Source organism: Triturus cristatus, chromosome 9, assembly GCF_964204655.1.
Source record: "Triturus cristatus chromosome 9, aTriCri1.1, whole genome shotgun sequence".
NCBI lineage: Eukaryota > Metazoa > Chordata > Amphibia > Caudata > Salamandridae > Triturus > Triturus cristatus.
This window is the reverse complement of record NC_140592.1, coordinates 1,260,114,255-1,260,132,104: the sequence shown is the minus strand read 5'-3', so window position 1 is coordinate 1,260,132,104 and position 17,850 is coordinate 1,260,114,255. Positions and strand designations below refer to the sequence as shown.

At 51.8% G+C, this 17,850-nt stretch overlaps 1 protein-coding gene across 1 annotated transcript in view; it reads right to left on the bottom strand.

Moving 5' to 3' along the window:
* Positions 1-17,850, bottom strand: part of SCFD1 (sec1 family domain containing 1) — an 836,081-nt gene that overhangs the window by 236,823 nt on the left and 581,408 nt on the right. The window contains exon 19 of the mRNA XM_085627369.1: positions 6,781-6,856. Coding sequence (XP_085483495.1) covers positions 6,781-6,856 — 76 coding nt within the window. The remainder of the gene's footprint in view (positions 1-6,780; positions 6,857-17,850) is intronic.

Below are 17,850 nucleotides of genomic sequence, written 5' to 3'. Positions count from 1 at the left end.
GGGTCTAAGACCTGTAGAACCTGAGGGGGAGCTCCAACCTAAGGGGGGGGGGGTCTAAGACCTGTGGAACCTGAGGGGAGGGTCTAAGACACGTAGAACTTGCAAGGAGAGCTCCAAACCTAAGGGACTAGACTAAGACATCAAGAATCAGAGCGGCGGATCTAAGACCTGTAGAACATGCAGGGAGAGCTCCAAACATAAGGGGCTGGTCTAAGACCTGTAGAACCTGAGCGACGGGTCAATGACCTGTCGAACCTGAGGGGGGGTCTAAAACCTGTAAAACCTGAGGGGTGGGTCTAGGACCTGTAGAACCTGAGTGTCGGGTCTAAGACCTGTAGAACTTGCAGGGAGAGCTCCAAACATAAGTGGCTGGTCTAAGACCTGTAGAACTAGAGCGACGGGTCTATGACCTGTCGAACCTGAGGGGGGAGGGTAAAAAAACTGTAAAACCTGAGGGGTTGGTGTAAGACCTGTAGAACCTGAGGGGGACCTCCCAACCTAAGGTGGGTCTAAGACCTGTAGAACCTGAGCGGTGGGTGTAAGACCCGTAGAACTTGAGGGGAGGGTCTAAGACCTGTAGAACCTGAGGGGGAGCTCCAACCTAAGGGGGGGGTCTAAGACCTGTGGAACCTGAGGGGAGGGTCTAAGACACGTAGAACTTGCAAGGAGAGCTCCAAACCTAAGGGTAGACTAAAACATCAAGAATCAGAGCGGCGGGTCTAAGACCTGTAGAACATGCAGGGAGAGCTCCAAACATAAGGGGCTGGTCTAAGACCTGTAGAACCTGAGCGACGGGTCTATGACCTGTCGAACCTGAGGGGGGGGGGGTCTAAAACCTGTTAAACCTGAGGGGCGGGTCTAAGACCTGTAGAACCTGAGGGTCGGGTCTAAGACCTGTAGAACTTGCAGGGAGAGCGCCAAACATAAGGGGCTGGTCTAAGACCTGTAGAACTAGAGCGACGGGTCTAAGACCTGTAGAACTTGCAGGGAGAGCGCCAAACATAAGGGGCTGGTCTAAGACCTGTAGAACCTGAGGGTCGGGTCTTAGACCTGTAGAACTTGCAGGGAGAGCACCAAACATATGGGGCTGGTCTAAGACCTGTAGAACTAGAGCGACGGGTCTATGACCTGTCGAACCTGAGGGGGGAGGGTAAAAAAACTATAAAACCTGAGGGGTGGGTGTAAGACCTGTAGAACCTGAGGAGGAGCTCCCAACCTAAGGTGGATCTAAAACCTGTAGAACCTGAGTGGTGGGTCTAAGACCTGTAGAATCTGAGAGGTGGGTCTAAGACCTGTCGAACACGAGAGGAGGGTCTATGACCTGTAGAACCTGAGGGTCGGGTCTAAGACCTGTAGAACTTGCAGGGAGAGCGCCAAACATAAGGGGCTGGTCTAAGACCTGTAGAACTAGAGCGACGGGTCTAAGACCTGTAGAACTTGCAGGGAGAGCGCCAAACATAAGGGGCTGGTCTAAGACCTGTAGAACCTGAGGGTCGGGTCTTAGACCTGTAGAACTTGCAGGGAGAGCGCCAAACATAAGGGGCTGGTCTAAGACCTGTAGAACTAGAGCGACGGGTCTATGACCTGTCGAACCTGAGGGGGGAGGGTAAAAAAACTGTAAAACCTGAGGGGTGGGTGTAAGACCTGTAGAACCTGAGGGGGAGCTCCCAACCTAAGAGGGGGTCTAAGACCTGTAGAACCTGAGTGGAGGGTCTAAGACATGTAGAACCTGAGAGGAGGTTTTAAGACCCTAATAACCTGAGGGGCGGGACTAAGACCTGCAGAACTTGCAGAGAGCGCTCAAAACATAAGGGGCTGGTCTATGACCTGTAGAACCTGAGCGACGGATCTAACACCTGTAGAACCCGAGGGGTGGGTCTAAGACCTGTAGAACCTGAGGGGAGGGTCTAAGACCTGTAGAACTTGCAGGGAGAGCTCTAAACCTAAGGGACTAATCTTAATCTAAAACCTCAAGAATCTGAGCAGCGGGTCTAAGACCTATAGAACGTGCAGGGAGAGCTCCAAACATAAGGGGCTGGTCTAAGACCTGTAGAACCTGAGAGACCGGTCTATGACCTGTCCAACCTGTGGGGGTGTAAAACCTGAGGGGCAGGTCTAAGACCTGTAGAACCTGAGGGGCGGGTCTAAGACCTGTAGAACTTGCAGGGAGAGCGCCAAACATAAGGGGCTGGTCTAAGACCTGTAGAACTTGAGCAACGGGTCTATGACTTGTCGAACCTGAGGGGGGGTCTAAGACCTGTAGATCCTGAGGGTTGGGTCTAAGACCTGTAGAACTTGCAGGGAGAGCTCCAAACATAAGGGGCTGGTCTAAGACCTGTAGAAGTAGAGCGACGGGTCTATGACCTGTTGAACCTGAGGGGGGGTCTAAGACCTGTAGAACCTGAGGTGCGGGTCTAAGACCTGTAGAACTTACAGGGGGAGTTCCCAACCTAAGGGGCGGGTCTAAGACATGTAGAATCTGAGTGGGAGCTCCAAACCTAAGGGGCTGCTCTAAGACCTGTAGAACCTGAGGGGAGGGTCTAAGACCTGTAGAACCTGAGGGGAGGGTCTAAGACCTGTAGAACCTGAGGGGAGTGTCTAAGACATGTAGAACCTGAGGGGGAGGTCCCAACCTAAGGGGGGGTCTAAGACCTGTAGAACTTGCAGGGAGAGCTCCAAACGTAAGGGGCTGGTCTAAGACCTGTAGAACCTGAGCGACGGATTTAAGACCTGTAAAACATATGGGGTGGGTCTAAGACCTGTAGAATCTGAGGGGCAGGTCTAAGACCTTTAGAACTTGCAGGGAGAGCTCCAAACCTAAGGAGCTGGTCTAAGACCTGTAGAACTTGAGGGGTGGGTCTAAGACCAGTAGAACATGCAGGGAGAGCTCCAAACCTAAGGAGCTGGTCTAAGACCTGTAGAACTTAAAAGGAGGGTCTAAGACTAGTAGAACTTACAGGGGAAGTTCCCAACCTAAGGGGCGGGTCTAAGACATGTAGATCCCAAGGGACGTGTCTAAGACCTGTAGAATCTGAGCGGGAGCTCCAAACCTAAGGGGCTGCTCTAAGACCTGTAGAACCTGAGAGGTGGGTCTAAGACCTGTAGAACTTGCAGGGAGATCTCCAAACCTAAGCGGCTTGTCTAAGACCTGTAGAACCTGAGGGGTGGGTCGAAGACCTGTAGAACTTGCACGGGAGTTCCCAACATAAGGGAGGGGTGGGTCTAAGACTTGTGGAACCTGAAAGGGATCTCCCAACCTTAGGGGCAGGTTTAAGACCTCTAGAACCTAGGGGCCGGTCTAAGACCTGTATAACATGAGGGACAGGTCTAACACCTGTAGAACCTGAGGGGCAGGTCTAGGACCTGTAAAACCTCCAGGGTAGCTCTCAACCCAAGAGGCAGGTCTAAGACCTGTGGAATCTGAGGGGTGGGTCTAAGACCTGCGGAACATGCAGTGGAAGTTCCCGACCTAGGGGGCGGGTCTAAGACCTGTTGAACCTGAGGGGAGCTCCCAACCTAGGGGGCGGATCTAAGACCCGTAGAACCTGAGGGGGCGCACCCAACCTAAGAGGTGGGTCTAAGACCTGTAGAACTTGCAGAAAGATCTCCAAACCTAAGGGGCTAGTCTAAGACCTGTAGAACATGAGGAGGAGCTCCCAACCTAAGGGGCAGGTCTGAGACTGTAGAACCTAGGGGCGGGTCTAAGACCTGTAGATGAGGGACGGGACTAACACCTGCAGAACCTGAGGGGCAGGTATAAGACCTGTGAAACCTGCAGGGTAGCTTACAACCTAAGAGGCAGGTCAAAGACCTGTGAACCAGAGGGGTGGGTCTAAGACCTGCGGAACTTGCAGGGGGAGTTTTCAACCTATGGGTTGGGTCTAAGACCTGTAGAACCTAAGGGGTGGGTTTAAGACCTATAGAACTTGTAAGGGGAGTTCCCAACCTAAGGGGAAGCTCTAAGACCTAAAGAACCCAACGGGTGGGTCTTAGACCTGTAGAACATGAGGGGTGGGTCTAACACCTGGAGAACCTGAGGGGCAAGTCTAAGACCTGTGAACTTGCAGGGGGAGTTCCCAACCTACGGCTGGTCTAAGACCTGTAGAACCTGAGGGGCAGCTCCCAACCTAAGGGGCAGGTCTAAGGTCTGTAGAACCTAAGAGGCTGGACTAAGACCTGTAGAACCTGAAAGGCCGGTCTAAGACCTGAATAAAATTAGGGACGTGTCAAACACCTGTAAAATCTGATGGGTGGGTCTAAGACCTGTCAAACCTGCAGGGTAAATCCCAACCTAAGGAGTAGGTGTAAGACCTGTAAAACCTGGGGGGGAACTCCCAACCTAACAGGTGGGTCTAAGACCTGTGGAACCTGAGGGGAGCTCTCAACCTAAGGGGCGGGTGTAATGCCTGTAGAACTTGAGGGGGAGCTCCCAGCCTAAGGAGTGAGTCTAAGACCTGTAAAACAGTGAGGGGCAGGTCTAAGACCTATAGAACTTGCAGGAAGATCTCCAAACCTAAGGGGCTGGTCTAACACCTGTAGAACCTGAGGAGGAGCTCCCAACCTAAGGGGTGGGTCTAAGACCTGTAGAACATGAGGACAGGTCTAAGACCTGTGAAACTTGCAGGGTAGCTCACAACCTAAGAGGCAGGTCTAAGACCTGTGAACCAGAGGGGTGGGTCTAAGACCTGCGGAACTTGCAGGGGGAGTTCCGAAACCTAAGGAGGGGGGTTTAAGATATGTAGAACCTGAGGGTAGGCTCCCAATCTAAGGGGTGGGTCTAAGACCTGTAGAACCTGAGGGCGGGTCTAAGACCTATAGAACTTGTAAGGGGAGTTACCAACCTAAAGGGCAGCTCTAAGACCTGAAGAACCCAACGGGTGGGTCTTAGACCTGTAGAACATGAGGGTGGGTCTAACACCTGGAGAACCTAAGGGGCGAGTCTAAGACCTGTGAACTTGCAGGGGGAGTTCCCAACCTACGGCTGGTCTAAGACCTGTAGAACCTGAGAGGCCAGTCTAAGGCCTGAATAAAATGAGGGACGTGTCAAACACCTGTAGAACCTGAGGGGTGGGTCTAAGACCTGTCAAACCAGGGTAAATCCCAACCTAAGGAGCAGGTGTAAGACCTGTAGAACCCGAGGAGAACTCCCAACCTAACAGGTGGGTCTAAGACCTGTGAAACCTGAGGGGAGCGCCAAACCAAAGGGGCGGGTGTAATGCCTGTAGAGGAGCTCCCAACCTAAGGGGTGGGTCTAAGACCTTTAGAACATGAGGGGCAGATCTAAGACCTATACAACTTGTAAGGGGGGTTCCCAACCTAAGGGGCGGGTCGAGGACCTGTAGAACATGAGCTCTGTTGTCTAGTGGATAGCTCTGCAGTCTAAAGGGTGGCTCGAACACTTTGGAATCCTGGAGGAAAACTCTGCTGCCTGAGGGGTGGCTCTAAGACTTTTAAAACCCAGAAGATAGCTCTATAGGGGTGGGACAAAGACCTGTAAAATCTAGGGAATAGCTCTCCTGCATAAGGGGTGGGCTTCTCACTTCTAAAACCCACAGGATAGCTCTGCTCTGTAAAGGGTGAGACAAAGATGTGTAAATCTAAATCTACTGTCTAAGAGATAGCTCTCATGTTTAAGGGGTGGGTTTAACACTTTTAAAACCCATAGGGTAGCTCTGCTCTGTAAAGGGTGAGACAAAGACCTGCACAATCCATGGGGCAGCTCTATTGTCTAAGGGGTTGGTCAAAGACCTGGAAGGCCTAACGGATAGCTCTAACACTTTTAAAACCCAGAGGATAGCTCTACCCTGTAAGGGGAGGGACAAAGACCTGTCAAATTTAGGGGGTATCTCTGTTGTCTAGGGCATAGCTCTGCTGTCTAAAGGGTGGCTCAAAGACCTTGGAATCCTGAAGGAATACTCTGCTTTGTAAGGAGTGGCACAAAGGCTTGAACAATCTAGGGGACAGCTCTATTGCCTAAGGGATTAGTCTAAAACCTGGAAGGCCTAAGGGATAGCTCTAAGACGTTTAAAACCCAGAGGATAGCCCTGCTCTGTAAGGGGAGGGACAAAGACCTGCACAATCCAGGGGACAGCTCGATTGTGTAAGAGGTCGTTCTAAGACCTGCACAATCCAGGGGATAGCTGTGTTATCTAAAGGGTTGTTCTAAGACCTGTAAAATCTCGGGCAGTGGTTCTTATCCTGTGGTCCGGGGACCCCTGAAGATCCACATCGCCTACACCAGGGGTCCAAGACTGCTTAGAAAATTAGATCATATTAACAGATTAATAAAGTATATATAAATAAAGAGGCAAAAAGTAACATTGAAAATTTTATATCATTCAGTAAAAGAGAAGTATGAGGCTAAAAATTAAGTTTGTGTCCTCAGATTCATTTGTGGGGACAGTGCAAATGCATCAAACATCATATCGTATGGACAATGGGCGCCCTCAGTTGACATTAGAAAAGTAATGATTAAGTGTGGGGTGCACAGAAGTCAAAATGTTAAGAACCACTGATCTAGGGGATAGCTTTGCTGTCTGAAGAGTGGGCCTAAAGCTGTAAAACCTAGGGGACAGCTCTGATGTTCACACCCAAGCTTTTCAACTCTAAACAATCAGAGAAACAGCCCTGTTGGCCCAGATCTGAACCTGTGATCGCTCTACAACCAGGTAGCTCTTCTGTTCACGTTCTGTGTAACCTGAGGGACAGCTCTGCTGTCCAAGTCCTGATATTCAACATTAAATGCTGCCTGAGACATGAATTCTGAACATTAATACTCACATGTTGCTTCAGCACCAGGTTCTTGACTCCTTCCATGACAAACTGGGAGCCAGTGTTCATAACTCGTGACAGGAGACTGGAGGGGAGGAGGAAACAGAAAAGAAGCCAAGGCCCCTAAGGTAAGTGAGCAGTGAATTGGAATCAGAGCTTGTCCAAACCTCACAATGCAGCAGTCTCTCTATTGCCTCCCTCATTCCCTCCCTTCAGTTCCAAACCAAGCGGAATAGAACTCCACACCCCAGGTCTGGAGAGAGAAAGCATAATAGCAGGCCATGCTATGACTTTAGGGGTTCTAGGCATACCACTGGTACCTGTGCACTGTTTCTCAAACACCACAGGTGGGCTGACAGGTACTTGGGCAATATTTCTCAATACCCCAGGGTTGGACTGTGGAGTACCTGTGCAGTGTTCTCCTGCACCCCAGAGCTCATGTGACAAACATCTGTGCAGGGTTCCCCTGCACCTAAGTGCAGGTCTAGCACATCCCTGTACAGGGCTTACTTGCATTCCAGAGTAAAGCTGACGGGCATCTGTGCAGGGTTCCCCTGCACCCCAGGGCTGAGCTTACAGGCACCTGTGCAGGGATCCTTTCCACTCCAGAGCTGAGCTTACCTTACAGGCATCAGTGCAGGGTTGCCCTACACCCCAGAGCTGGGCTCTTGGGTACCAGTGCATGGTTCCTTTCTATCCCACAGCAGAAATGAGGGAAATCTGTGTATGTTTCCTCTGTACCCCAGTGCTGGAGTGACAGGCTGGACCAAGAGATACTGGTGCAATGTTCCACTGTACAGAAGTGTTCCTTGGTACCCCAGATCTGGACTGACAGGTTCCTGCACAGTGCACTTAAAGTAGCCTAGAGCTGGGCTGAGGTGTACCTGTGCCATGTTTTCCTGTACCCCAGCACTGGATTGATGGGTACCTGTGCAGTGTTCCTCAATACCCCACATTTAGATTGATGGGTACTTGTGTAACATTCCACTGTACCCTAGAGCTGGACTGCTGGGTATATGTTTCATGCTCTTCTGTACCCTAGAGCTGGACTGCTGGGTATATGTCTCATGCTCCTCTGTACCCTAAAGGTGGACTGCTGGGTATATGTTTCATGCTCCTCTGTACCCTAGAGCTGGACTGCTGGGTATATTTCTCATGCTCCTCTGCACCCTAGAGCTGGACTGCTGGGTATATGTTTCATGCTCTTCTGTACCCTAGAGCTGGACTGCTGGGTATATGTCTCATGCTCCTCTGTACCCTAAAGGTGGACTGCTGGGTATATGTCTCATGCTCCTCTGTACCTTAGAGCTGGACTGCTGGGTATATGTTTCATGCTCCTCTGTACCCTAGAGCTGGACTGCTGGGTATATTTCTCATGCTCCTCTGCACCCTAGAGCTGGACTGCTGGGTACATGTCTCATGCTCCTCTGTACCCTAAAGGTGGACTGCTGGGTATATGTTTCATGCTCCTCTGTACCCTAGAGCTGGACATATGTTTCATGCTCCTCTGCACCCTAGAGCTGGACTGCTGGGTATATGTCTCATGCTCCTCTGCACCCTAGAGCTGGACTGCTGGGTACATGTCTCATGCTCCTCTGTACCCTAGAGCTGGACTGCTGGGTATATGTCTCATGCTCCTCCGAACCCTAGAGCTGGACTGCTGGGTATATATTTCATGCTCCTCTGTACCCTAGAGCTGGACTGCTGGGTATATGTTTCATGCTCCTCTGTACCCTAAAGGTGGACTGCTGGGTATATGTTTCATGCTCCTCTGTACCCTAGAGCTGGACTGCTGGGTATATGTTTCATGCTCCTCTGTACCCTAGAGCTGGACTGCTGGGTATATGTTTCATGCTCCTCTGTACCCTAGAGCTGGACTGCTGGGTATATGTCTCATGCTCCTCTGCACCCTAGAGCTGGACTGCTGGGTACATGTCTCATGCTCCTCTGTACCCTAGAGCTGGACTGCTGGGTATATGTTTCATGCTCCTCTGTACCCTAGAGCTGGACTGCTGGGTATATGTCTCATGCTCCTCTGTACCCTAGAGCTGGACTGCTGGGTATATATTTCATGCTTCTCTGTACCCAAAAGCTGGACTGCTGGGTACATGTCTCATGCTCCTCCGTACCCTAGAGCTGGACTGCTGGGTACATGTCTCATGCTCCTCCGTACCCTAGAGCTGGACTGCTGGGTACATGTCTCATGCTCCTCTGTACCCAAAAGCTGGACTGCTGGGTACATGTCTCATGCTCCTCCGTACCCTAGAGCTGGACTGCTGGGTACATGTCTCATGCTCCTCCGTACCCTAGAGCTGGACTGCTGGGTACATGTCTCATGCTCCTCTGTACCCTAGAGCTGGACTGCTGGGTACATGTCTCATGCTCCTCCGTACCCTAGAGCTGGACTGCTGGGTACATGTTTCATGCTCCTCTGTACCCTAAAGGTGGACTGCTGGGTATATGTTTCATGCTCCTCTGTACCCTAGAGCTGGACTGCTGGGTACATGTTTCATGCTCCTCTGTACCCTAGAGCTGGACATATGTTTCATGCTCCTCTGCACCCTAGAGCTGGACTGCTGGGTATATGTCTCATGCTCCTCTGCACCCTAGAGCTGGACTGCTGGGTACATGTCTCATGCTCCTCTGTACCCTAGAGCTGGACTGCTGGGTATATGTTTCATGCTCCTCTGTACCCTAGAGCTGGACTGCTGGGTATATGTCTCATGCTCCTCTGTACCCTAGAGCTGGACTGCTGGGTATATGTTTCATGCTCCTCTGTACCCTAGAGCTGGACTGCTGGGTATATGTTTCATGCTCCTCTGTACCCTAGAGCTGGACTGCTGGGTATATGTTTCATGCTTCTCTGTACCCAAAAGCTGGACTGCTGGGTACATGTCTCATGTTCCTCTGTACCCTAGAGCTGGACTGCTGGGTACATGTCTCATGCTCCTCCGTACCCTAGAGCTGGACTGCTGGGTACATGTCTCATGCTCCTCTGTACCCAAAAGCTGGACTGCTGGGTACATGTCTCATGCTCCTCCGTACCCTAGAGCTGGACTGCTGGGTACATGTCTCATGCTCCTCCGTACCCTAGAGCTGCACTGCTGGGTACATGTCTCATGCTCCTCTGTACCCTAGAGCTGGACTGCTGGGTACATGTCTCATGCTCCTCTGTACCCTAGAGCTGGACTGCTGGGTACATGTCTCATGCTCCTCCGTACCCTAGAGCTGGACTGCTGGGTACATGTCTCATGCTCCTCTGTACCCTAGAGCTGGACTGCTGGGTACATGTCTCATGCTCCTCCGTACCCTAGAGCTGGACTGATGGGTACATGTCTCATGCTCCTCTGTACCCTAGAGCTGGACTGCTGGGTATATTTCTCATGCTCCTCTGCACCCTAGAGCTGGACTGCTGGGTACATGTTTCATGCTCCTCTGTACCCTAAAGGTGGACTGCTGGGTATATGTTTCATGCTCCTCTGTACCCTAGAGCTGGACTGCTGGGTACATGTTTCATGCTCCTCTGTACCCTAGAGCTGGACATATGTTTCATGCTCCTCTGCACCCTAGAGCTGGACTGCTGGGTATATGTCTCATGCTCCTCTGCACCCTAGAGCTGGACTGCTGGGTACATGTCTCATGCTCCTCTGTACCCTAGAGCTGGACTGCTGGGTATATGTTTCATGCTCCTCTGTACCCTAGAGCTGGACTGCTGGGTATATGTCTCATGCTCCTCTGTACCCTAGAGCTGGACTGCTGGGTATATGTTTCATGCTCCTCTGTACCCTAGAGCTGGACTGCTGGGTATATGTTTCATGCTCCTCTGTACCCTAGAGCTGGACTGCTGGGTATATGTTTCATGCTTCTCTGTACCCAAAAGCTGGACTGCTGGGTATATGTCTCATGCTCCTCCGTACCCTAGAGCTGGACTGCTGGGTACATGTCTCATGCTCCTCCGTACCCTAGAGCTGGACTGCTGGGTACATGTTTCATGCTCCTCTGTACCCAAAAGCTGGACTGCTGGGTACATGTCTCATGCTCCTCCGTACCCTAGAACTGGACTGCTGGGTACATGTCTCATGCTCCTCCGTACCCTAGAGCTGGACTGCTGGGTACATGTCTCATGCTCCTCTGTACCCTAGAGCTGCACTGCTGGGTACATGTCTCATGCTCCTCTGTACCCTAGAGCTGGACTGCTGGGTACATGTCTCATGCTCCTCCGTACCCTAGAGCTGGACAGCTGGGTACATGTCTCATGCTCCTCTGTACCCTAGAGCTGGACTGCTGGGTATATGTTTCATGCTCCTCTGTACCCTAGAGCTGGACTGCTGGGTACATGTCTCATGCTCCTCTGTACCCTAGAGCTGGACTGCTGGGTATATGTTTCATGCTCCTCTGTACCCTAGATCTGGACTGCTGGGTATATGTCTCATGCTCCTCTGTACCCTAGAGCTGGACTGCTGGGTATATGTCTCATGCTCCTCCGTACCCTAGAGGTGGACTGCTGGGTACATGTTTCATGCTCCTCTGTACCCTAGAGCTGGACATATGTTTCATGCTCCTCTGCACCCTAGAGCTGGACTGCTGGGTATATGTTTCATGCTCCTCTGCACCCTAGAGCTGGACTGCTGGGTATATGTTTCATGCTTCTCTGTACCCAAAAGCTGGACTGCTGGGTACATGTCTCATGCTCCTCTGTACCCTAGAGCTGGACTGCTGGGTACATGTCTCATGCTCCTCTGTACCCTAGAGCTGGACTGCTGGGTACATGTCTCATGCTCCTCCGTACCCTAGAGCTGGACTGCTGGGTACATGTCTCATGCTCCTCCGTACCCTAGAGCTGGACTGCTGGGTACATGTCTCATGCTCCTCTGTACCCTAGAGCTGGACTGCTGGGTACATGTCTCATGCTCCTCTGTACCCTAGAGCTGGACTGCTGGGTACATGTCTCATGCTCCTCTGTACCCTAGAGCTGGACTGACGAGTACTAGTGCTGCATCCATGTGTATACTAAAACCTGCCTGATGCTAACCTTTCTGTACTCCACTGCGGTCCAGAGAGCTTTGGGTGTCTCTGACCTCTCTCTCCCTCAGAGTTCCTCTAATGTTTATACAGGCAATGCCTACTTCTCCCAAATATACCAATGGTTACCTTTGCTCTGCAGAGACATCCTCGCTCCCTCAGATATGGACTGAAGGTTTCTTCTCTCACCCAGTATGCAGGCTTGCATGTGGTAGAGTGCAAACCTTACCAAAAGGCAGCAGACTGCTGTGCGGGGTCAAAGGCAGCCAATGATTGAAGAGGTAGCTGGACAACTGGGGCAGAAGCGGCCTGTTACTACACCCTGCTGCAGTGGTCTTTAAACAGATGTGCCTCCATCTCTTCCCTACAATGGAGCAGTGTTGGGCCTTTGGTGGATACATGAATGGTCCTTCGGCTGCGTAATCTTTTTCTCCACCTCTCTCTTGCACACACACCTTCTTTCTCCAGCAGTCTAGTCTTGCTGCACTCTTTGATCCTTCGCCCGAGAGACAGTAGAGAGTCATCTTGAACCTTCAGCTCTAAGGAATGATGTTCGAGGGGAATGACTATGTCTACCTAAGGGTGCAGGTGACCCAGGTGCAATTCTACAGACTACAGCGGGACCAGAACCAGAAGCTGTGGTAGGAAGCAGTGGGGGGAAGCAGTGGTGATGGAGGGGTGGGGGGGGGCATGTATGGAGGGGGGACAGGCACAGGATTCATTTCTAACCTCACCTCAGAGTTGTTACATTTCAGTTTCCATACAAAGCATGCATCCTTCCTTCAACAGGCAACAAGAGTTTTGTGACCGTTTGTCGTCCGACAACTTCCAGATCACCTCTCAGGTCACTCTCCCAAGTCAGTCTCCCAGATCACCTCCCAGATCACCTCCCAGGTCACCTCCCAGGTCACCTCCCAGGTCACTCTCCCAGATCACCTCCCAGATCACTCTCCCAGATCACCTCCAAGATCACTCTCCGAGATCACCTCCCAGATCACCTCCCAGGTCACTCTCCCAGATCACCTCCCAGATCACTCTCCCAGATCACCTCCCAGGTCACCTCCCAGAACGCTCTCCATCTCTCAGTGCAGTGCAAACTCTCTGCACTGCTGGGAGCTTGCACTCGCTCTTATCGCCAGTCACTCTTCCCTGTGTGAAGGATGGATAGCGCTCAGTCTGTCATTTAACCCGTGCGAGTCTGCTTTGGGCAGTCACTCTTCCCTGTGTAAAGGATGGATAGCGCTCAGTCAGTCATTTATCCCGTGCGAGTCTGCTTTAGGCAGTCATTCTCCCCTGTGTAAAGGATGGATAGCGCTCAGTCTGTCATTTAACCCGTGCGAGTCGGCTTTGGGCAGTCACTCTTCCCTGTGTAAAGGATGGATAGCGCTCAGTCAGTCATTTATATCCCGTGCGAGTCTGCTTTGGGAAGTCACTCTTCCCTGTGTGAAGGATGGATAGCGCTCAGTCTGTCATTTAACCCGTGTGAGTCTGCTTTGGGCAGTCACTCTTCCCTGTGTAAAGGATGGATAGCGCTCAGTCAGTCATTTATCCCGTGCGAGTCTGCTTTGGGCAGTCACTCTTCCCTGTGTAAAGGATGGATAGCGCTCAGTCAGTCATGTATCCCGTGCGAGTCTGCTTTGGGCAGTCACTCTTCCCTGTGTAAAGGATGGATAGCGCTCAGTCAGTCATGTATCCCGTGCGAGTCTGCTTTGGGCAGTCACTCTTCCCTGTGTGAAGGATGGATAGCGCTCAGTCAGTCATTTATCCCGTGCGAGTCTGCTTTGGGCAGTGATTCTTCCCTGTGTAAAAGATGGATAGCGCTCAGTCAGTCATTTATCCCATGCGAGTCTGCTTTGGGCAGTCACTCTTCCCTGTGTAAAGGATGGATAGCGCTCAGTCAGTCATGTATCCCGTGCGAGACTGCTTTGGGCAGTCACTCTTCCCTGTGTGAAGGATGGATAGCGCTCAGTCAGTCATTTATCCCGTGCGAGTCTGCTTTGGGCAGTCACTCTTCCCTGTGTGAAGGATGGATAGCGCTCAGTCAGTCATGTATCCCGTGCGAGTCTGCTTTGGGCAGTCACTCTTCCCTGTGTGAAGGATGGATAGCGCTCAGTCCGTCATTTATCCCGTGCGAGTCTGCTTTGGGTAGTCACTCTTCCCTGTGTAAAGGATGGATAGCGCTCAGTCAGTCATTTATCCCGTGCGAGGCTGCTTTGGGCAGTCACTCTTCCCTGTGTAAAGGATGGATAGCGCTCAGTCAGTCATGTATCCCGTGCGAGTCTGCTTTGGGCAGTCACTCTTCCCTGTGTGAAGGATGGATAGCGCTCAGTCAGTCATGTATCCCGTGCGAGTCTGCTTTGGGCAGTCACTCTTCCCTGCGTAAAGGATGGATAGCGCTCAGTCAGTCATTTATCCCGTGCGAGTCTGCTTTGGGCAGTCACTCTTCCCTGTGTGAAGGATGGATAGCGCTCAGTCAGTCATGTATCCCGTGCGAGTCTGCTTTGGGCAGTCACTCTTCCCTGTGTGAAGGATGGATAGCGCTCAGTCAGTCATGTATCCCGTGCGAGTCTGCTTTGGGCAGTCACTCTTCCCTGTGTAAAGGATGGATAGCGCTCAGTCCGTCATTTATCCCGTGCGAGTCTGCTTTGGGTAGTCACTCTTCCCTGTGTAAAGGATGGATAGCGCTCAGTCTGTCATGTATCCCGTGCGAGTCTGCTTTGGGCAGTCACTCTTCCCTGTGTGAAGGATGGATAGCGCTCAGTCAGTCATGTATCCCATGCGAGTCTGCTTTGGGCAGTCACTCTTCCCTGTGTGAAGGATGGATAGCGCTCAGTCAGTCATGTATCCCGTGCGAGTCTGCTTTGGGCAGTCACTCTTCCCTGTGTAAAGGATGGATAGCGCTCAGTCAGTCATGTATCCCGTGCGAGTCTGCTTTGGGCAGTCACTCTTCCCTGTGTGAAGGATGGATAGCGCTCAGTCAGTCATGTTTCCCGTGCGAGTCTGCTTTGGGCAGTCACTCTTCCCTGTGTGAAGGATGGATAGCGCTCAGTCCGTCATTTATCCCGTGCGAGTCTGCTTTGGGTAGTCACTCTTCCCTGTGTAAAGGATGGATAGCGCTCAGTCTGTCATGTATCCCGTGCGAGTCTGCTTTGGGCAGTCACTCTTCCCTGTGTAAAGGATGGATAGCGCTCAGTCAGTCATTTATCCCGTGCGAGGCTGCTTTGGGCAGTCACTCTTCCCTGTGTAAAGGATGGATAGCGCTCAGTCAGTCATGTATCCCGTGCGAGTCTGCTTTGGGCAGTCACTCTTCCCTGTGTGAAGGATGGATAGCGCTCAGTCAGTCATGTATCCCGTGCGAGTCTGCTTTGGGCAGTCACTCTTCCCTGCGTAAAGGATGGATAGCGCTCAGTCAGTCATTTATCCCGTGCGAGTCTGCTTTGGGCAGTCACTCTTCCCTGTGTGAAGGATGGATAGCGCTCAGTCAGTCATGTATCCCGTGCGAGTCTGCTTTGGGCAGTCACTCTTCCCTGTGTGAAGGATGGATAGCGCTCAGTCAGTCATGTATCCCGTGCGAGTCTGCTTTGGGCAGTCACTCTTCCCTGTGTGAAGGATGGATAGCGCTCAGTCCGTCATTTATCCCGTGCGAGTCTGCTTTGGGTAGTCACTCTTCCCTGTGTAAAGGATGGATAGCGCTCAGTCTGTCATGTATCCCGTGCGAGTCTGCTTTGGGCAGTCACTCTTCCCTGTGTGAAGGATGGATAGCGCTCAGTCAGTCATTTATCCCGTGCGAGTCTGCTTTGGGCAGACACTCTTCCCTGTGTAGAGGATGGATAGCGCTCAGTCAGTCATTTATCCCGTGCGAGTCTGCATTGGGCAGTCACTCTTCCCTGTGTAAAGGATGGATAGCGCTCAGTCAGTCATTTATCCCGTGCGAGTCTGCTTTGGGCAGTCACTCTTACCTGTGTAAAGGATGGATAGCGCTCAGTCAGTCATTTATCCCGTGCGAGTCTGCTTTGGGAAGTCACTCTTCCCTGTGTAAAGGATGGATAGCGCTCAGTCAGTCATTTATCCCGTGCGAATCTGCATTGGGCAGTCACTCTTCCCTGTGTACAGGATGGATAGCGCTCAGTCAGTCATTTATCCCGTGGGAGTCTGCTTTGGGCAGTCTCTCTTCCCTGTGTAAAGGATGGATAGCGCTCAGTCAGTCATTTATCCCGTGGGAGTCTGCTTTGGGCAGTCTCTCTTCCCTGTGTAGAGGATGGATAGCGCTCAGTCAGTCATTTATCCCGTGCGAGTCTGCATTGGGCAGTCACTCTTCCCTGTGTAAAGGATGGATAGCGCTCAGTCAGTCATTTATCCCGTGCGAGTCTGCTTTGGGCAGTCACTCTTCCCAGTGTGAAGGATGGATAGCGCTCAGTCAGTCATTTATCCCGTGCGAGTCTGCTTTGGGCAGTGATTCTTCCCTGTGTAAAAGATGGATAGCGCTCAGTCAGTCATTTATCCCGTGCGAGTCTGCTTTGGGCAGTCACTCTTCCCTGTGTGAAGGATGGATAGCGCTCAGTCCGTCATTTATCCCGTGCGAGTCTGCTTTGGGTAGTCACTCTTCCCTGTGTAAAGGATGGATAGCGCTCAGTCTGTCATTTAACCCGTGCGAGTCTGCTTTGGGCAGTCACTCTTCCCTGTGTAAAGGATGGATAGCGCTCAGTCAGTCATTTATCCCGTGCGAGTCTGCTTTAGGCAGTCATTCTCCCCTGTGTAAAGGATGGATAGCGCTCAGTCTGTCATTTAACCCGTGCGAGTCTGCTTTGGGTAGTCACTCTTCCCTGTGTAAAGGATGGATAGCGCTCAGTCAGTCATTTATCCCGTGCGAGGCTGCTTTGGGCAGTCACTCTTCCCTGTGTAAAGGATGGATAGCGCTCAGTCAGTCATGTATCCCGTGCGAGTCTGCTTTGGGCAGTCACTCTTCCCTGTGTGAAGGATGGATAGCGCTCAGTCAGTCATGTATCCCGTGCGAGTCTGCTTTGGGCAGTCACTCTTCCCTGCGTAAAGGATGGATAGCGCTCAGTCAGTCATTTATCCCGTGCGAGTCTGCTTTGGGCAGTCACTCTTCCCTGTGTGAAGGATGGATAGCGCTCAGTCAGTCATGTATCCCGTGCGAGTCTGCTTTGGGCAGTCACTCTTCCCTGTGTGAAGGATGGATAGCGCTCAGTCAGTCATGTATCCCGTGCGAGTCTGCTTTGGGCAGTCACTCTTCCCTGTGTGAAGGATGGATAGCGCTCAGTCCGTCATTTATCCCGTGCGAGTCTGCTTTGGGTAGTCACTCTTCCCTGTGTAAAGGATGGATAGCGCTCAGTCTGTCATGTATCCCGTGCGAGTCTGCTTTGGGCAGTCACTCTTCCCTGTGTGAAGGATGGATAGCGCTCAGTCAGTCATGTATCCCATGCGAGTCTGCTTTGGGCAGTCACTCTTCCCTGTGTGAAGGATGGATAGCGCTCAGTCAGTCATGTATCCCGTGCGAGTCTGCTTTGGGCAGTCACTCTTCCCTGTGTAAAGGATGGATAGCGCTCAGTTAGTCATGTATCCCGTGCGAGTCTGCTTTGGGCAGTCACTCTTCCCTGTGTGAAGGATGGATAGCGCTCAGTCAGTCATGTTTCCCGTGCGAGTCTGCTTTGGGCAGTCACTCTTCCCTGTGTGAAGGATGGATAGCGCTCAGTCCGTCATTTATCCCGTGCGAGTCTGCTTTGGGTAGTCACTCTTCCCTGTGTAAAGGATGGATAGCGCTCAGTCTGTCATGTATCCCGTGCGAGTCTGCTTTGGGCAGTCACTCTTCCCTGTGTAAAGGATGGATAGCGCTCAGTCAGTCATTTATCCCGTGCGAGGCTGCTTTGGGCAGTCACTCTTCCCTGTGTAAAGGATGGATAGCGCTCAGTCAGTCATGTATCCCGTGCGAGTCTGCTTTGGGCAGTCACTCTTCCCTGTGTGAAGGATGGATAGCGCTCAGTCAGTCATGTATCCCGTGCGAGTCTGCTTTGGGCAGTCACTCTTCCCTGCGTAAAG